The following is a 20,638-nucleotide window of genomic DNA, read 5'->3' as shown; positions in this document are numbered from 1 at the left end:
TGAGCCATGCCGCCTGCACCTTTGCGCCCATCAGAGCAGCCTCTCTAGAGGGTCGTGAGGCAACCAGGAGGCCCAGGCAAGGGGCACGTGCAGGGGGCCATGAGAGGTAGGGCCTGGAGCCCTGGTCCCTGGGAGCCTCCAGACCTCAGGGTGGATGAGAAGGCAGGTGGGTCTGCAACCTGTTTCTCCATTTGTCCCCACGTTTACCACCTGAGAGCAGGTCAAATGGAACTTCAGCTTTAGCTTTTTGCTTTGTTTTGTTTTGTTTTGTTTTGGGGGAGATTAGGTTTATTTAGTTAGTTATGTTAATGGAGGTACCGGGGATTGAACCCAGGACCTTGTGCGTGCTAAGCATGTACTCTAACCCCTCCCCCCAGTTTCAGCTATTTTGAATATTTCTAGAATTGTAAGAAGTCCGCCGGGGGAGGCAATGACATCTCCAGCGATTTCAACTATCGTGAGCATCTTTCTCCTCAGCGCCCAGGCTCATCTACGTCACGCGCTCAGGAAGGATTCACGCAGACGTTCAGGGCCATCGACACGTCCACCCCCAGCGGTCACCTGCAAGGCCGAGCCCCTGCCCAGCGCCTGCCTTCAGGACAGATTCATTTGTAGCAGCTCCTTAACCTGGTGGCCCGCGTCCCCAGGGCCCCGCCGGGAACTCACGCTTTGGTTGAACATGTCCGTCTCGTGCCGCAGCTGCGTGTACTGGCACAGGTGCTGCCGGATCATCTCCACCCTCTCCACCTCCAGCCGCTCCAGCTCCTGGGGAGGGAACCACCGGAAACCTCCGAGCGTGTCGCTGCACCCTGGGGACCACGCAGGGCCCAGACCGCCCGGCTCGCACCCTGCCCCATCGGGCCCTCTGGGGTCTGCCGAGGAGCTCGCCCCATAGCCAGGGGAGGAGGTGTGGCTGCGGGTGCAGCAGCTCCTGACGCCTGAGTCTTGTTCTGCCAGGCGCGCTGGGTGCATTCCTTAATAGTCATAATAAATTTAAGGGATAGGTTCTAGTCTTATCCGAATCCTCCAAACAAGGGAATTAATTCCCAGAAAGGGAACATCACTTGCTCAAAGTGACACGGCATTCTGGGAGGAGTGGGCTTGGCACCAGGGTCTGCTGTCCTCTCAATCGTGGTTCTGCACCAGCACAGCCCAGCCCCTGGTGGGGGAGGGAAACGGAACATGTGCAGGGGCTTCTGTGCCTCAGACTCCTGGGGCTTTGTCCCCAGGCCTCTGCTGGGCGGCCTTGTCTCCTCTGTCCACCCCTAGTGCTGAGGGACCAGCCAGGGACAGGCCGGGAGGGTGGGAGCGGGGTGGCCACTGTCAAAGGGAAGAGCGGACAGGGCTTGCCCTTCGGTTCCCCAGTGGTTCTGCATCTTTGCAGTTTATGGGATCAGACTGTTATTCTGCACACAACTAGGTCACTGCCCAGGTGGTTAACGGAGGTTGGGGGAGAGTAAAGAAGGAGCTTAATTAGGAGATTGACCAGGAGGAAAACTGGGTCACTGTCCCTGGGGGAGGCCTCTAATCTGCTCTGGTGGGCTGACGCCTGGAGACGGCAGGGGGTTAGTCCCACGCTGGACGGACAGATGGACAGGGGTGGCTTTGGGCAGTGGGACCACCGGTGTGATGAGCATCTGGCATGTCTCCTTTCTCATCGTCCAGTGGCCCAAGTGCCAGCCTCACCTCACTGTCCCACTCAGCAGGTGCTGACTGACCTCACCGGAAATACTCGGGAGATCAGATAAAGGGGTCTGATGCCTGACTCCCTGGCCCCTGGTCAGAAGCCTCCCCGACCCCTCCCACACTGCTGCCCCAACCTCACCCGTTCACCCGCCTCACAGGGCTCTCCTGTCTCGGACCTGCACCTCTTCGGGGCATGGGGAGGCTCATGCTCCCTACAGCTTGGTTATTTTTCCTAAAAGGACCACTGTCTGCTTGGTTGACCCTGACCCCCCAGGGGGCGGAGCAGAGAGCAAGAACTGATCGTTGCCTGTGTTCACAGCCCGGAAGGGCCAGAGCAAGGATCTGAATCCACACGGACTGGCCCGGAGCCGAGGTCTCGGTCCCAGCACGAGAGTGGACCTAAAGACCATCTCCAGGGTCCTCTCCACTCCGGGCTTCCTGAGTGCCTGTCCCTGTACTGTGACATGCTTATGCATCTCTGGTCACTCACCAGTGTGGTGGTCACCATCTCTTCGAACCACTTGGACTGGGCCTGGTTGTAGAGGTCCACACAGCGCATCAGGTCATCTCCTGGAAAGGGCCAATGCCACCGTCAGTGCTCCATCCTGTCCTCACCGTGGCTGCCCTTTCCCACCTACACCTAGGAGCCAGGCCCCTCGTCTCACCAGAAATTGACACAACATTGTAAACTGACTATACTTCGACTTAAAAAAGTCCAAAAAAAGACCTTTATATACAATGCTGTATTTAATTTCTTTGTCATTGACATTTTTATGCCACTTTATCTCAAAATGTCCATAAGGTGGCTGTTTCATCCTATAATGAACTGATTGTACTAGGTTCACCAGAAGTTAGGATGAAAGGGATTTAGAGACCATCTAATCCAAACCCTGATCCCACAGCACACATGTTAATCCCCTGAAGCAAGATGTGTTGTCCTTATACACAGTAAAACTGATTTTTTAGAAATATTCAACATTTTTTTTAGCAAGCTTTTTTTTTTTTTCTTAGTGGAGGTACTGGGAATTGAACCCAGGACTTCATGCGTGCTTAGCATGAGCTACACCTACCCCCACAATTCTAACTAGCTTTTCTCCCCCCTCCTTGTGCATTAGCTAATTTTCACCTCTAGGCGGAAGCAGAAGCTAACTCACTGGGGCACTCCTTTGGAGGGACTCTGAAATGTGGTTATCTCATCAAGCAAAATGTCGGCTTCTGTTCTAGGACAGAAGCCTGTCACCGCAGGTGAACTGTGCAGCGTCACTCCCTGAGGAGGTGGGACAGATGGGTGGGTGGGGTTTGCACTTATCCTGGAAGCTCCACGTGGCAACAGGACCCCTGAGTTCTGGGTGCCTGGAGGAGCTGGTCCATCTCCTGGCCAGAGACCCAGGACTTCAGCCACAAGGAGCCCCTTCTGGGGAGTGTGGGGAGCCCCGGCCCCCGCCATGGCCTGGCCTGCTCCCCACTCCACAGCCTCGTCCTGTGGGACGCACCTGCCCGGGGCCCCGTCTCCCGGCCTCTCCTTCCCGGGCTGCTGGGACCCGCTGAGGACGGCAGCGGCGCCGCGCTCACCTGCCTGCGTGGACTTCCTCCGCGCCTTCTTAATGTCCTCCTCTGTCTTGTTGCTCAGCTTAATCTCCAGCTGCTGGGTCTTCATCTCTAGGTCCCTCTGCCGCTCCGTGAGGGCCTTCCGGGCCTGGGGTCCGAGGACGTGGAGCTGTTCACGGGGCTCAGAGCCAGGAGGGCCCGCGGGGCACCCACGTGGCCTGGCCTCCCCTCCTCGAGGTTTGAGTCCTGGCTTCTCCCTGCTTTTGTGGCTCCGACAGGCTGAGCAGCTAGACTCGCATCACCCAGCCAGTGAGGGACCCTGCAGGGGCCCACCCCTGCCTCTCCGCCCAGAGCAAGCGTCTCACACCGTGCTTTCACTGGAGTGTGTGCACGTACTGGGGGCCCAGGCAGTCCCCGAACCGCGGAGGCCACCCTCCGTCACCTCTCAGCAAGGCTAAGCAGATGGAAGCACCAGCCACTGCTTTCTGGGGCAGGACGGGCCCTTCGGGGGCGCCCGCAGCTGTACGTGCCCCCTTCTCCTGCTCCCCTCTCTAAGGCTGGCTGGAGTCAGCCCCCAGGAAGCCCTCCCCTCCCTCCACGACTGGCCACCAGCAGCTCCCACTGAGGTCAGACCACCTCAGCCTCTGGGAGGGAAGCGATTCCGTCAGGAGGGAACCTGCCAGGTGAGATCCAGACAGAGGGGGATGTGCTGTGTGGACCAGCAGCACATCCAGACTCCAAGTCCCACGAAAGCAGGGTGGACCCTGTCTCACGTGCCGGATGGAGGCCCCTCCATCGCCCACTGCAGGTGCAGCCTCGTCTGCTCCCACCGGGGGTCTGAGCGCCACCAGCTCAGGGGGAGCAGCTCCTACCTGCCCTCCAGCTGGGGGTAGGGCTGCCCCCAGTCCCACCACAGAGTGAACAAAGGCCTCTGCCTTGGCACATGGAGCCCCTCCTGGCTCCCAGCCCCGTCTCCCCCTCAGGACCGCTCCCACAAGGCCCGGCGTCCTGTACCCTCACCTTCTCCACCGCGGCGTAGCGGCTGGAGAGCTGCTTGCGGAGGTCAGCGATGTGGTGGTCACACTTTTTCATGTCTTTCTTGAAGTTCTCGCGGAAGTTCATCAGGGGTCTCTCCACCTCGCTGTGCAGCTGTCAATGAAGGAGACACACTCAGGACCCCGGGCATCAGCTGCAAGCGGAGGGAGGGTCACTCTCCCCAACCCCGCAGGGGAGGATGGGGCCCGTCCCGCAGGAAGCGCAGGGACAAGCGGCTGCTTGTCCGGTCACGGTTGAGGAAGTCACCCCAGCTGGCCAGGCCCCGGTGTTCACGCTGATGGACAGGTTAGCGTCTGGAACCTTCCGAGTCCCCTTTTGGCACCCCCTTCCTGCTCTAAGCCCCCAGAACTTCCTCTAGCGCTTTGCTCAGGTGTCTGTCCATCTTCCGTACTTTCCAAACTGGGAGCTTTCTGGGTGCGGAAACCAAGCCACCACCCCTGCGTCCCCAAGCACCTGGCACAGCGACTGCATGTGGATGACGTTTCATCAGGTGATCCTGACTCAGTGCTACTTATTGGTCGTCTCCTGTGTGCCAGGCGCTGAGACCACAGATGGTCTGGACATAGTCCAGGGCTCAGAGAAGCCAAGGTGGGAGCTCACAGGGCCCCTGTCCTGAGCTACACCCTCAGGGCTGCGTGGAGACAGGCGCACCCCCATCCCATCAGACCGACCTGGCCTCGCACCCTGGGGGCCAGAGAAGGGGTTTATGCTCTGAGAGGCACTAGGTGACGTGGGTTGTCGAGCTTCTTCCTTCTCTTTCATTCTTTCCCTCTTTCCCCCTCTACTCTCTTTGGAAGAACTTTTTACTTAAAACTTTTTGGGGGGGGGATGTGAACATAAGATGCATCTGGTGAGAAAACAGATAAATGTGGACCTGCTGTGGTCAAGGTCACAGACTAGATCCCCCCGGCTCAGCCTCTCAGACCCCCACCCACCCCAACTTAGCTTCCTCCGGCCACTGACCCTCCAACACAGCCTTCCAGGACCCCTGACTCAGCCTCCTATGCAACTTTCCAGAACCCCCCTGATTTGGTCTATGCCTCCCCCAAGACAGCTTTTCCAGCCAAGAGTTTTTCAGGACCCTCTTGATTTGGTCTGTGACCCACCCCCCCAACACAGCTTCCCAGGACTCCTTGACTCAGCTTTCCAGGATGCCTCCACAGGCCTTCCAGGGTCCCCCAGCCTCCACCCGTCTCTCTGGGAAGCAGAGCTGAACGTCCCCAGCCGGATGACATCCCAGCTCCGGGATCCTGTGATTTCTCTCCTCTTCCTCCTCACCAGGCCCTTGCCACATTATCCTTTCCCCGGAGACCTCGAGGATGGGGTGTTCCTAGTACCAAACCACTGCTCACACAAGGCTGCGAGCTCTAAGAGGGTGAGGGCCACGCTGGCTTGGCCGCTGCTGTGTCCGCAGCATCTGGCCGGAGCTGGCACGCAATGAGTGCCTCTCACTACTTGGAAGAATGACAAAATGTCCAGGGCCCGATGCCCTGGGTGACAAGACGACGTTTGTCAAAGACTAACAGAGAGCAGGCTACGCACATGCCCCTCTCCTCCTATGTTGGTTATAATGTCTGCTGTCTTTTTTTTTTTTTTTTGTGCTCTTGGAAGTTTCCTTGTACAGGAAAACACCCCCATCTGCTGGCAGTTCGCAAGATGCTACAAACTTGAGTGCTGCCGATGAAAACCTCTTCCCCACAGATTAGGCCTTGGATGGGAGTCCATGTGGGTTAACTGGGCCTGCTGACCCGGTGACTCTGGGGTCTCTTTCCAAGGGCCTGGGAAGAGACAGACGTCTAGACTTCAACACGTCCAGGAGTGGCCTGGAGGGGCTTTCAACACACAGGACTCCTGGGCCCCGGCCCCAGGTCCTGTGGTCTGGGGAAGGGCCCGGGATCCTGCCAATGCAGCCAGATGCTCTCCCCAAATTCCAAACGACATTCTGGAAACACGATGCTACTAACTGTCAGAAGTGATTTAATCCTGTAGATGGAAGATCCATGGATTCTCTCTATACGTGTTAAGTGCTCTTAAAAGGCAACTTTTTTTCTTTAAGAAAGTTGTCTGGGTATCTTTTCATACTCATTCTTAACTTTCCAGCATCTTTGTTTAATAGGAGGCAGAAGTCCCTCCAGCAAAGTTTGCCCTCGTGAACGAGTCGGCCTGTCTTGGCTGGAACCGGCTATCACAACCATTCAGTTTGCCTTTCAGAACTCCTGCCTCCTTTCAAGTCACTCATCAGAAGAGAGTAAAAGAAATCTCAAGTTGGAAGGAATTTCAGAGACTAAAGTCAGACCTCAGAGACAGTGCGGTTCAGTTCCAGACCACCACAATAAAGTGGAAATCGCAGTAAAGCTAGTCACGTGGATTTTGTTTTTTGGCTTGCCAGTGCACGCACAAGTTACCTTTATGCTACATTGTAGTCTATTAAAAGTGTGCAATAGCATTATGTCTTAAAAATGCACATACCTTAATTTTAAAAATACTTTATCGTTAAAAAATGCTAACCATCTGCAACGCTGGTGGCCGCGAACTTTCAGTTCGTAAAAAACACAATAAAGCAACGTGCAACATAAAATAAGGCAAGCCTGAATGTAGTCCAGGGTTTTTGTTTTCCAAACAGTGAGTTGCTAAGAGTTGTGAAATCAGTTTAGTGGGTCAGGACGAGCTTTCAGGTGAGAAGAGACCAGACTCGAATAGAAAACGGTGCATTTCAGGCAAAAGGGTAAGCAGTTTCACGAAGGAGCTGTTTCAGCGACGTGTGTGCGTAGCTGCGTGTGGATACCTGGGCGTCCTGGGTGGTGTGAGAAACGTATTGCTGTGGGTCACAGTCAAACAAGTTTCAAGTTCACTGATCTGGCCGAAACGCTTCATTTCATACATGGAGAAGCGGAAGCTCAGACATGCTACGTGACTTGCCCCAGGCTGCAAAGCTTGTTAGTGATGGCACCGACAGAAAAGTCATGTCTCCTGACTCCCACTGTGCCCCCGAAATCTTCTGGCTGAATGAGTGGCCTCTGCTGCGGGATCAGCTTTTCTCTCACCCTCTCTTCTCCCTTCCTCACCCAGAACCAGGTGTAACTTCCTTTACACGCAGCAGTCTTATTCTTTAACAGCCCGTTGCTATGAACAGTGGCTCGGGCTAGCAGACTAGAAAGGCCTAAAAGATTGCCGTAATGAAATTACATTTCCTAAAGAGCTCTTGCCCCAGACACAGCACATTCAGGGAGGAACTTCAACGAGCCTTTCGGAGCAGATGTTAAAATGGGTTTTGCGTGTACGTGGCTGTGTTATCCTTGGTGGATGGATAGTCCTTGCGGCCTTTTCTTTTTAAGGAATCATCAGATAACCACTGGGCCACCACTCCGACTGCCTGGGGCCACCAATAATGATTGACAGGTTGGAGGCACAGACATTCTTATAGAAAAACCCATGGGTGAATTTTGTGGAAATCATCTTCATAAGCCTCCCATCAGCTAGATGAAGCTGGCCCTGACTTAAAACATCCTGACATTTGGAGGGCCAGCTTGCACCACCCCGCACAGTCCCTAAGAGAGGGTACTGTGCTCCTCAGAACAGGGTTCTGTGTTTTCAATGCCACTGGGCTTCCAGGAGGAAAGGTCTGGGGCTCCAGCCTCCAGTTTGCTCAGTCCTCTCCTTTGCTTCTTCAGTAGCTGAGCCCATGTGGCTGTGTGACCACGGGCTGTGATGGAACCTCTTTGTTCCTTCTCGTGTGTAAAATGGAGAGGCTGTCTTGCGTGGTGGCTGATAAAATTGAGAGGGATGAGTTTGCATCCTACATATAACCACCTAGAACATGTACATCACTGTGATATAATAACAAACATATAGTTTGGTCTTTCCTGGCCACAGCTCCTAAAGCCACTGCAATTTCCTAAACAACTGAGGTGCCAGAAGCATCTTTACATCTAATGTTGGGACTTTGATCCCGGTTCCTGACCCCATTCCTACAGCCTTTGGAATTTCATGGGTGATAGGAGCATCTTTTGTTCTAACTCTCGATGGGCTTGTCAGAAGCTTCAGGATGGGGGCTGGTCACCAGAAAGACCAAGCCATGATTAGAAGCCTGGGACTTTTGGCCTGACTCCCCATCCCCTGTGGAGAGGGGCGGGGCAGGAGCTTGAGTTCACAACTGATCATGCCTTCATGATGGAACCTCCATAAAAATCTGTAAATCACAGGCCCCAGAGAGCTCCTGGGCTGGTGAACACACCCACGCGAGGGGAGGATGGGGACAGGAACAGCATGGGGACAGGCTCTCCGCACTCAGGACTCTTTCATACCTGCCCCTACGTGTCTCTTCATCTGTATCCTTTACGATATCCTTTAATACACAATAAACTGATACACCTAGTGTTTCCCGGAGTTTTGTGAGCTGTTCTAGCAAATCATTAAACCTGAGGAAGGCGTCATGGGAACCCCTGATCCTTAGCCAAGCTGGCAGAAGTAGTGGACCCATCTGAAGTGGGGAGGGGGGTTCTGCGGGACTGAGTCCTTAACCTGTGGGGTCTGATGCTGACCCCAGGAAGTTAGTGTCAGAGTTGAGTTAAACTGTGGGACACACAGCTGGGGCCTGGGAACTGGTCGGCGCCAGGAGCCCAGGGACGGGAAGGGCACTCCAGGCTTCCTGCACCAGCTCCTCCCTGGCCATTTCCCACCCACTCATCTGGGGACCAGAAGCACTGGTGCGAGGGGCGGCAGTAAAAGGAAAGATCAGAAGGAAACAGTGCCGGGGGTGTTCTGTCGCCCGCTGAGTACTTTATGAACAGCCGAGAATCGGGGTCCCGCTGATGGAGAGTACACATCACCAGGATTCCCGGGGAGCCACAGGCGACCACTCAGAAGCTTGCAGACCTGGCTCCCAGCCCCACCACTCCCGGCGACAGCCCCACCGCCCTTCATCTCACAGTCAGTGGAGGTTTCTCACCGCAGAGAACGGAGCTGCTGGGGGCAGGAGAGGAGAAGGGAGACCTAGAGGGAACACCGCCATGAGCTGCAGCGCAAAAATAGCTCGCTGCTTTGTAAGCAAGGCTCAAAAGAGACTAATTCACGGAGCTCCCTTGTCTCTCAGTGGCAATTTCCTTGTGAAAATGCTTGGGGTACGAGGTTAGTGTGCCGCTGTCAGCCCAGGAGTTCTCCCTCGCATCTGGTGTCAACACCATCTTGGGGCACTGCAATCCTTCAGATGCGAGGAGCTGGTCCTTCCTCCCACCCCAGCTCTTTATAAAGCTCCTCCACACGTCTCAGCTTTGTGAGTCATTCATTCTGCCCTCACTGTGCGGAGAATCATGCTGGGGTGGGGTGGGGAGACCTGGATACAAAGCCAGTGTCTTGTCCCCCAACAGGATACAAAAGCCCAGAATCACAACTGCTGTGGGAAAAGCACTAGGAAAGAGAGAGGACCAGTGAGTGCTGAGTGTGGAGGTCCCGGGAAGGAGCAGCCGTCTGCGGGATGCCACCTTCAGTAAAGGAGGTAGTGTACCCCTGATTTTAAAATGTGGGCTCAGAGGGTTTAAGCACTCTGTCCCACTGTTGTCTTGGGCTGCTGTGTCTGACGGGTGACTGTGGGAGGGCGGAAGAAAGAGTGTGGACCCAGTAGGCAAAGGTCACTGGGAATGGTGCCACTCTCCGGAGCTCCTCCTCCTTTAAAAGGCAAGCATGCAAGTGGGTGGTCCCATCAGTCATGCAAACTTTAGTGTGAATTTCCCCCTTAGACTCTTGGTTTATTTTCACCTAAGAAGCAACTGAGAGCTTGAGAGGGAACCTGGAGACAGGAGTCAGGGACTGGGGAAGAGAGGGTCATTAGGAAACTCGGAGAAATCCTGGGAGAAAGTAGGCCTGAAAAGATGAGGGGGCCGAGAGGAGATAGGGGCCGTGTTCATTCATAATTCCAGGAAACATTTATTGAGCATCTACCATGTCCCAGGCACCACCCTGGGTACTGAGGGCAGAGTGAGCAGCACAGAAACATCGCTCTCCTCGGGGTCACGGTGCTAGAGTCTTTTGGACCAAATGAAAGAAGGGCCAGTTACCTAGTCTGAAATCCTCTGGTAACAACAATGAAACAAAACAAAATTCTCCCTTTGAAACAGTCTAGTTTCTCTAGACACCAAGAAGAGGCAGAAAATGCCAGTGCGTTCCGTTGAAGGCCCAGTGACATGAAAGTGAGGTTCCATCACTCAGGGGCTCACCTGAGGAACGGAGGGGCACCCACCCTCACGGCACACAGGTGAGCAGGGGCGGCTCGTACCGGCTCACCAGAGCCCAGTGTTAAATTCAGAGGAACTCTGTCACCTGGTTGTTAAAGACGGCCAGGATTAAAAATTACACGAGCGAAACTTAAAATTAACAAACTATGTTAAAAACAGAGGTAACACGGGGAGGGAGGGAGGTCTAGCTCAGCGGTAGAGTGAGTGCTTAGCATGCACGAGGTCCCGGGCTCAACCCCCAGGACTTCCGTTAAAAACAAAGGTAAGGCACACCCAGCCCTGTCCCTTCCTAACCACCTGGGACTGTTACCCATGCTCCTGATGGACGTGTACGGCTACCGGTACAGGGGAGGACCCTCTAACGCTACGTGTTTTGCACTCTTGAAATTTACACCATGGAAACTGGGTGACACCACACTGGAAAGATATTTGCTAAACATTCAGCGGTACATCGCTGTGTAGGACCAACCCAGGGAGGCCGCGGGGAGAGGTTACCTTGGCGGAGAACTTGAGGTGAACTTCGGCCTCGTCCGCAAGGCTCTTCTTCACCTGCGCCCACGCTTCTCCCAGGGACCTGCAAGACCAAGGGCACGGTGAGGCTCGGAGAGGGCTGCGCGACCTCCCGTCAGACACCACGGCCCTCCCTGAGGCTGGCTGGTGGGTCTCGACCTCGAGTCCTGGGGGAACGCAGGACCCCTGAGACGGTGGACTTGGATGAGGCAGAGGCCGGGCACAAAACAAACGCGGGTACCACACCTCACCCGATGGGACCAGGTGAGGCATCCCGAACTGAGCTGAGGACCTTGGAGCTGAGAGGACAGACCGCGGCAGACAGCTGAGTGCCTGGGGAAATATCAGGGGGCCCAGAGGACTGGGGAGATGTGAAAGGGAGGTGGGGTACAGTGCTGTGAGGGCCCGGACACCTGGCCCGTTACTGTCCGCTGCCTTCCCATCACCGCTCCCGGGTTTATTGTTGAGGAGCACAAATGCCTGCTGGCAAACCAAGGAAGGAGGACGGCTGCATTTTTAGGGAGAAGCCCTTCTCAAACAGAAGGTACCATGTAGCCTGGCTTGCAGGCAAACCTCCAGTGGCTTGACTTTCAAGAGGGGTCAAAGACGGACCACCTGGGTCAAGGGACCTCTCAGAGAGCTCACCATCACCACCCTCAGAAGCATGCCCCCCCACCCCCCCAGGCTAGTACTGATTCTGGATATGAGCTCCAGGGCTGCCCGGAGCCCGCAGAGAACAGAACAGAAAGTCCTCTAAGCTAAATCACTTTTCCACTCGAGGGAGCTGCTCCAAATAGAAGCAATCTCCTGAAGTCCCCAAGACCTTCGAATGCACGCCCCCACGCTCCAGTCTCCCTTATTTGGAACTCTTGAACCTCGCTGAACTTCCAAATGATACTCCAGCATCCTGACTCGAGACCTCTCCATCCAGCTGGTAAATCCCGGCTGAATGTTCAGTTGACTCAATTTCTTCCAAAAGCCACTTCCCTCAGAGAATTCACTAAACTCAAGTAGCAAAGGCTGATTAAAAGACAGCGTACTGTGAGGCTTCTGGGTTTTGAGCCCGGCGGCCTACAGCTGAGAATTACCCAACAGAACAGAATGGATCCCTGAGACCACAGTCCAGGCCTGTCCGGTCGTGCTGCGGGCTGGGGCCGAGGTGGGTGTCTATGCGAAATGACTGATTGCTTTTATCTAAAGTCTGGCAGCTAAGAAGGTCCCCTCGGGTGATCTCAGCTGGGGGGCCAACCAAGAAGAGATGGAGTGAGAAATGGGGTCATCCAAGCTGTTGACATTTGTCTTGGCCTGACGGGCCTGAGCTCCTGGAAGCCGGGCTGGGGCAACGCTGGGTGGCCTGGCTCCTCACTTTGATTTGGCAGACGGGTGAGGGGTCCACGGTAGGGGAAGGAGGGAATGGAAGCAGGCGTGATAGTCATGCAGATACAAAACCAGAAAACCAGGTCCAGAAAGAAACTCACCCAGATACGGGCGATGAGGGTGCATCAAAGGTGCCAAGCATTTCAATGGGGAACAGACGGCCTTTCAACAAATGGTGCAGGGACAACTGTGCAACCACAGGGGAAACAGGGGTCCTGACCCTGATCTCGTGCCACACACACAGATTATCTCAAGATGGACCGCAGGTCTAAAGTGAAAGCTAACAAGCTTACAGAGGCAGTCCCGGGCGGAGCAGGGACTTGATTAAAGGAGGCTGGAGACGGGGGCTTGTCCCTGCAGCCGAGCCACACGTGAGCCTGCGGGAGGTACACACAAGAGCCCGGAGGCCAAGAAACCCTGGGTGGTGTTGAGAGTTTCTAAGTCCTCTGTCAGCAGAGAACCAGGGAACGCAGTAGTGGCTTGAGACTGTCATCTGAGGGTGGCCAGGAAGAAAGGAGGAAACCCTGTTTCACACTCAGGACAATGTCCTTGGCCCCATCTCCTGGCTGGGCCTTCACGGGGGGAGGATGTCACTCCAAACATTCAGATGGGCCTCTCTGAGCTAATACATCCCCAGACAGGTCTCCCCGCTACCAGTATTCCAGCCCCGCTTGGAGCTGCTTCACAAGGCAGAAAAAAGCAATTTAGAAATTCTCTCACTGAAGAGAGATCTCTTCATCTGATAAGAGATTAATGAAAAAAAAAAAACAAACCCAAGCTGTAATTCCTGTGCCAGTAGACCGTCTGAGGCCTGCCAAAGCAAAATGCATGTGACTGTCACAATTCCCAGCCAGAAAAGACCAAAATCCCGTTTCCTTTCCACACGGGAGAGAAAACTGAAGACAGAATAAATCTCCTGGTTCTGTTTATGTACTGACCAACATGCACGTGTCTCAAGCATCCCCATCGGCATCTTCCTAGACGGCCCCAAATTTCTAGGCTCCAGCACTGCCCTCTGTGAGTTTCAGGTGGACGAGCTGATGCCCAAAGCCACGCAGTGTAGCTGCACGTTGTGAGTAGGGGGCCGACGTGCCTGCTGGAAGGAGCGGGGTGGCTGCAGTGCAGTGTGTGCGTGCAGTGGCCGTTGGGTATGTGTTCACGGCCACGAGCAGTGCTGGTGCACACCCGTGAGTGTGCGGTGGCTGCCCCCTTGTAGGTGCTGCGTGTACGGCGTGGTGATACCGCCTGTCTTGTGCAGCTGGGAGCATGTGCCACGCATGTTGGCGGGATGCAGTGCCCCTGGTAGCAGCCCAGGCCGAGGAGGTGGAGACCAGCGCAGCACTGCGTTCCAGGGCACGGGGGCACTTAGGAAAGCCCCCTTCCTGCCCTGGTCTCAGGCCCAGTGCTCGGAGCAGGAGGCTGGAGGCAACTTCACTGACGTCCCCGGGAGAGACACTGGCCCTGCGGGGCCGCCTGTGGCCTGCTGGGTCAGTGAAAGCCATTCAGAGGCGGCCTCCTGGCTGCACAGCAAGCCCACGCGGAGGCCATACTCAAAGCCGCACTCGGCCGGCGAAGCCCCGTCCCCTGAAGGACTCCAGCCGCGCAGGCAGACTTGGGCTCGCCGACATCACAGCTCTCCGCACGCTCCAGCCATCCCACGGCAGAGCGCCTTCCATCCTTGGGCTCACTTCCCCTCGCAGGAGGGATTCAACCAGAGACTGCACTGCAGGGAGGTCGGACTAGAGAGAGGACCACGGGGGACCTTTCAACTCTAACCTCCCAAGACTCTGCATTTGTGTCATTATGGAGGCGAAATTCACAGAACACAACATTAACCACTTTAAAGAGAACAAGCTTCCAGGACACTCGCCACCCTGTGCAACCACCACCTCTCTCTAGTTCCCAGACATTTTTATCATCCTGTTATGGACTGAATGTTCGTGTCCCCCAAATTCATATGTTGATGCTCTGACCCGCAGTGTGGCTGTAATTTGCAGGTGGGGCCTCTAAAGAAGTCACTGGGATTACATGAGATCATATGGATGGGGCCCCGATCTGACAGGATTTGCGTCCTTGTAAGAAGAGACACCAGAAGAGCTTGCTTCCTCTCACCGAGGAAAAGCAGCGGGCAATGCAAGGAGAGCTCTCACCAGACACCAACCCTGCCGCCACCTGACCTTGGACTTCCCAGCCTCCAGAACTGTGATTAATTAAATTTCTGTTGTTTAAGCCGCCCAGTCTATGGTGTTGTTGCAGCAGCTCAAGCAGATAAACAAACATCCCCCCCCCCCCGAAAAGAAACCTATTAGACAGTTACTCCCTTTTCCCCCAGGCCCTGGCCACCACCCATCTTCATTCTGTCTGTATGGATCTGTCTCCTCTGGACGCTTCACACAGATGGAATCACACAAAATGAAACCTTGGTGTGGCTTCTTTCACTCAGTATAATGTTTTCGAGGCTCATGCACATGGTAGCATGGATCAGTATGTCATTCTCTTTACGGCTGAATAATATTCCATCATATATCCATGTATCCATTGTGGAGGGGCCACAATTTGTTTATGCATTCACCCCTTGTTGGACATTTGGGCTGTTTCCACCTTCTGGCTACAGTGAGTCCTGCTGCTATGAACAGGCACGTATATGTATCTGAGTATCTGATTTCAGTTCTTTTGGATACAAACCCAAGAGTGAGACTGCTGGGTCATACCATAATTCTACGTTTAGTTTTTGAGGCACTGCCGAACTTTTTTCCATAGTGGCTGCGCCATTTTGCCTTCCCGCCAGCAGGGAGGGGGTGAACCCTCTTTGCTAACAGACGGAGCAGAGACGGCCACAGTCTTTCCCCAACGAGGGACTCTTCTGTGGCTGAGAAGGTGGGGCTGGGCCTCCCCCAGCCCAGGGCCCTGCCTGGGAGGTCTGGGCTGCTGCAGCTGGCGGGGGCGGGCGGCCTGGGCCTCAGGCCCACAGGAGGGAATCCTAAACAAGGGGCTGTGTCAATCCTCACACAGCCAGTTTCCCGCCAGCCTGCTCTCAGAGGAAGGGCAGCAGGGGTGGGCGTCTGGGGCCGGTGCCCAGCTACCACGGGACGGGCCAAAGGGGGTCCTGACACACCGCAGCACCTGGCGGGAGGCCCGTGGCCACCACAGAGGAGATAATGTGCAAGTGCAGCCTTGAGCCAGGACTATGGAGACCTCCCTATCCACATGGGACCATGGCCATGGTGAGCGATGGGTAAAAAGGGACCCCCCCTTCCTGAGTGTCCCCTCTTCCTCCCCACTCCCTACTCACCCCTCCTCCTGTGCGGCCAAGGAGTTCTGAGACAGCTTGGCTAAGTTCTTCGCATATTCTTCTTCAATCTTTATCCTGCAGAGCAAGAAAAGTCCAGGTCAGCTCCCCGGCGCCGGACTGTGGGTCCGACCTGCAGCCCTGCCGCTTACTAACCACGTAAAGGAACCCACCAGGCCACTAGCTCTGAGAACGTGGCTCTTGTCCATCCCCCTGACACACAGTAGGTGCTTAATCAGTGTTTGTTGAATGAATGAGTGAACAAAATTGTTGGAACCTCCATCTCCTCATCTGCAAGGTGGGATGTCTGCACCTGTGTCCCTGGCTGTGGCAATGAAGAGCTGTCACTTGTGCAGCTCCTGGCACAGGGCTGGATGTCTGGCAAACCCTTGAGTAAATGTCACTCATGGACCACTGCTGTCCCCCTCTCCCAGCCCCAGAGCTCGGGGTGGAGACCCTGCAAGGCAGTGTCAGCCCATTTGCATTCTCCCAGCCCCCAGTGCCCCTGTCAAGCCTGCAGGGCACAAGCATCTCCATGGAAACCAGCAGTGCCCGGATCCCACTTCCCCAGAGAGCCAAGATGCCTTGGGTTTCACTTCCAGCAGGCAGGGCCTTGACACAGTTTCTAGGCAGCTCTCTGGGGAGTGTTTTGTATTATCTGGCATGTCGCGTAAAATGTGCTGTCCTGGAATTATTCACCGCCTAAGCGGTCCCCCGAGGAGCTGCGCCCATCATCACCAGAGCTGGCCAGAAGGCAGGGGCCTCAGAGCCCCTGGGCTGTCACTCGGCAAACAGAAAACCCCAGAGATGCCCCTAGGGCTGCAGCACGTGCTTCCAGACTGCACAGAAGCTGATGCGTGCGGTGTGTGAGGATGCAGGCAGGACGTCCCGATCAAGTCCCGTGGCAGCATGCTGAGTAAGGATGATCTCCCGCTTTGGTGCTGAGAGACCGCAGTCTGGCTCCTGCCCTCACCGCTGTGCCCTCAGCGCCCTCTCCATCTACCTCTGGCCCCCATCACTCGCTCTCCGTTCACTTGCCTGTAGTCCCTCCCCTCCCCTCCCCAGGACCACAAGGATGGCCAGCCTGCAGCCTCTAGCCTCCAGCCGGAGGCCAGGAGACCTCTCTAGAAAGCAGAGCTTACCATGTCACATCCTTAGCATCAAACCTCCAAAGGCGTCATCAGTGCCAACTGCGTGCACTGGGCATGAGGCCCGTCACCTCCAGAGCCCGCACCCGCACCGCTCCCCAGAGCCGAGGCCACGTGGACATCCGGCCTCCAGCCCAGCGGGCGTTCACCTCTGGCCCCTCCTGGCTCTGAAGGGGCCTCCCTACCAGGTCCCATGTGGGCTGAGAGAAGTCTCCGGAGCCCACCTGTCCCAGGGAAGACCAGAGTCTCTGCGTGGAGCACCCCATTTACTTGTTAACGTGATGTCTTTGTGAAAGTATGAGCCGTAAGTGTGCTCACAGTCAGCTTCTACAGCCATTTTCCTCTTGGCCTGCTCTGCACCGCTGTTTTCTCACACCTGAGCTGTGCCACTTCTCAACTTCCTACTAGTTTAATGGGTCATAAAATAAAGACTTGATTATACCGAGAGGAAACAGGCGCTTTAAAATGCCAAAGAATTGTTACTGGATCATCGTTGTTATCATCAAAAAAGAAATGTTTTAAAAACACACTGCCATTTACTACAAATATTTCCAGTGTGTCCTGGAAACTCGAGAAGGGAAGTGTGTGTGTGTGCACGCATATGTGCATGTGTGGGGGGTGGGGTACGTGCACATGTGGGAGTTTGCAGGTCTGCGGGTGTGTGTTTAACGGGGTCTCAAAACTTGGAGAGGCTGAGAGGAGGAGGGAGATGGAGGAGTTTCTCTTCTTTGTAGCTCTCCCCACTTGCGTTAGGCTGAATTCACGACTTCCTCATCCATGCTCAGGCAAACCACTACTAGAATCCCTGCACTGATTATAAGGACCTTATCTGACTCCCCCATTAGAATGAGCTCCCTGAAGGCAGGGATGGGATGATAGGGGTTTCCGTATGCCCAGACCCGGGACATAGTTTTGGCTGAAAGATGAATTGAAAGGTAACATTCTCCTTTTTTGCTATGATGAGAAGCAGTGCTTCAAATGAGGGCCCTACAGGTAAATAAAGGGGTCTGTGTGGGGAGACAGTAGGGAGTGGTGGAGAGTGTGGCAAACTGGACACACATGCTCCCTGTACAGGGGCAGCTCCAGCCAATTACGGCATCACTTATGTTATGAGGGATGCAGAGTCACTGTGGCCAACTTTCTGCTTTCCCCAGAGATGCTAGCTATCCAGATTTCAATGCGAAACCTACCAATGTTTTTTTTTAAAAAGTCGGTTCAAATCTTTAAAAACACTACATAGGCCAAAGCAACACATCTGCTAGCCAGACATGTCCCCAGGGCTGTGAGTCTGCGGCTCCAGTCCTGCGTTGCCCTGTGCACTAACCGAAGTGCTGGGTGTGAGGTGCTCAGCCCCTGCTGCTCACTCCCTCAGGCTAAGGGTCCAAGGTGGTCGCCAGCCCCCGGAGCTGGGTGGGCCCAGGCCTCACCTTTCCCGGATGAACTCCGACATTTCCTTCTGCATCTGTTTGCCCTTCAGCTGTTTCTGAAGCAGCAGTTCAAACCCAGCCACAGTGCCATTGCCTTGCGGGTCCTTCTTATCCGCCTAGGAAGGAAACAGAGGCCTGAGTGTCTAGGTGACACCGGCACCTGGAGCCAGGAGGAGTGCAGCGTAGACCCAGAAGGGAGCCGGACGCCCTTAGTAACCCCGGCCTCATCCCGAAAGGAAGCACAGGGGCGGCAGTGCCAGCTGCCCCAACTCGTGGCCCCCCTGGTGCCCCGGCTCCCCCATGTTCCCTGGTGCTTAAGCAGTGCTTTGTCCACACTGGGAAAAACCAGCAAGAAGTGGGCTTTAATAACTGGGTCAGCAGAGAGATTTCTGTGAGAGGAAAAGGTCTTGGCGGTCAGGAAGGTGAAACCCTGGGCTAAGTTTCAGAGTCCCAGGAGAGTGGGAATCAAGGTGAGAACTGGGCGAGTGGCAGAATCACACAGTCCCCTCGGCTCCCCGACACCCCTGCACGATACCCCACAAGCTGACTCCGGCTCCTTGGGTGCCCATTCCCGGGGCTCGAGCCAGTCTCCCCGCACGCTCTGTTTCCTGCACCCTCTTTATGGATGACGTCTCCAAGCCCAGCCGCGTCTCTCCATCTCCGCAGCTGCCACCATCTTTCCCGGTGTCCCCCACCTGCCTGCTAACAGGCACTCCTGGCTGCTTACAGCCCTCCCAGCACAACACAGATAAATCAGATCACACCTTCTTCCCACTTCAACCCCTCAGCACCTTCCTACTGCAAACTGAGTAAAACTCAACAGACTCGGAGAGCCTATGAAGTCTCTGATCCCTGCTCATCCCCGCCCCAAAGGTGTCAAACCCAGAGCCATCTCTATCCTGTTTGCTGCCTCTGCCCAGATCTCAGATCTGGAAGACACACAGCTGGGGCAACAGGAATCTTCCACTATCTTTTAAAGCGTAAGAGATTTGGTAGGAATAAAAAAGCACTCTTGTCCAACACTCGGTTACTGAATCTAAAAACAGCGTAGATACAATCCATTTTGCACGGTGGTGAAAAACAATTTTTAAAAATTTTATTTCTTGTTCCTTGGGGCCTTTGCAAAAGTTAATTTTTTTTAGGTGTGCTATTCACTGGTATCTGATTCCAGAATGGGGTGATTGTATTTTAAAAGTGATTGTTAACTTTAAAATGCAAATGTCTAAGGCTACCCCCAGAGCTTCTGAGTAGGACTCTGCATTTGACCAAAAGGCATTTATTTAATCAAGGAAAAATACACATGAAATTTACCATCTCAACCCTTTCTAAGTGCACAGCTTAGTGGCATTAAGCACATTCATGTTGTTGTGCAATTGTCACCACCATCCCTCTCCAGAGCTTTTCTATCCTGCACAACGGAAACTCTGTCCCTGTTAAACGATATGCCAAGGCTCTGGGACCACAGAATTCTTAAAGTTGCAGCTCCCCCCACATCCACGTGCCCAGCCTCCTCGTGACTTTGATGGAAACAGTCCAGGAGGAGAAGCACCTGTCCCAGGTCACCAACAAGAGTGACAGAGCAGGTGTGGAGCCCAGGCTCCTTTAATGAGGTTGATCCTGCTCTCCTGCCATCACTAAGGGACAGAGTGACCCTCCAGCATTCTGGCTGCAGTTTCCATGCTTTCAGGAATGAAAACTCTGCTGACTTTGAGATTCGTGGAATGATCTGGACTCCAAGTGGGTCTCGAGTTCCCACCTCAGGTGCTCAACCGACTGCCAACCCGTGAAGTTTCATCCGGAGAGATCACTCCACATTGAGCTCAAGGCCCCTCCCGCCTCTCCTGGGTGTCCACTCCTGGTCCCCGGGGCCACAGTGCGGGGGGAACTGAGGCACCGCTCACCCAGAAGTAGTCGCAGTAGCTCCACTCGGTTGGCTTCAGCAGCTGTTGCTCTGGCATCGTGTCTGGGTGAGGAAAGGTCACGCAGTTTATCTGGAGGGCACAGAACAGGGAAGAAAATGGTTTGACTCGAGGGTTGGGAGAAGCCCTGAAGGCTTTGGTTCCAGGACACAGCACTAAAGACGCCTCCTTTTAGGGCCAGCTTGCTAGAGAACTCACACAGGGGTCCCGGGACGCTCCAGCGGCCAGCACTCACCCCCTGCCCCCAAGAGGGGCTGAAATTGATTCAAACTCTCTAGAGAGCGGCGGGACCGGGTCTGTCTACACTGCAAACACCCAGAGCCTTCCATCCAGCGGCTGCCCTTCTGAGACTCTGGCCTCTGGGTGTGGCAACACGTACGCGGTACGCGGTCTTCACCACGGCTCGATCTGTAGCAAAGACTGGACCCCGACTCCACTGTCCATTAAC

At 54.9% G+C, this 20,638-nt stretch overlaps 1 protein-coding gene across 3 annotated transcripts in view; it reads right to left on the bottom strand.

Annotated features, from left to right (window-relative positions):
- Positions 1 to 20,638, bottom strand: part of LOC140685361 (growth arrest-specific protein 7-like) — a 28,032-nt gene that overhangs the window by 2,011 nt on the left and 5,383 nt on the right. The window contains exons 1-9 of one of the 3 annotated variants that reach the window (XM_072940717.1): positions 20,570 to 20,588; positions 20,173 to 20,262; positions 18,272 to 18,387; positions 15,700 to 15,774; positions 11,016 to 11,094; positions 4,255 to 4,383; positions 3,259 to 3,382; positions 2,177 to 2,256; positions 667 to 765 (exon numbers count right to left, since the gene is read on the bottom strand). In XM_072940717.1, coding sequence (XP_072796818.1) covers positions 667 to 765; positions 2,177 to 2,256; positions 3,259 to 3,382; positions 4,255 to 4,383; positions 11,016 to 11,094; positions 15,700 to 15,774; positions 18,272 to 18,387; positions 20,173 to 20,229 — 759 coding nt within the window. In that variant the 5' untranslated portion in view covers positions 20,230 to 20,262; positions 20,570 to 20,588. The other 2 variants (XM_072940716.1, XM_072940715.1) reach the window with 2 other exon arrangements.

The sequence above is a fragment of the Vicugna pacos genome, chromosome 16 (genome assembly GCF_048564905.1).
Source record: "Vicugna pacos chromosome 16, VicPac4, whole genome shotgun sequence".
NCBI classification, from domain to species: domain Eukaryota; kingdom Metazoa; phylum Chordata; class Mammalia; order Artiodactyla; family Camelidae; genus Vicugna; species Vicugna pacos.
The sequence above is the reverse complement of the archived record's forward strand: the minus strand, read 5'-3'. Positions and strand labels throughout refer to the sequence as shown.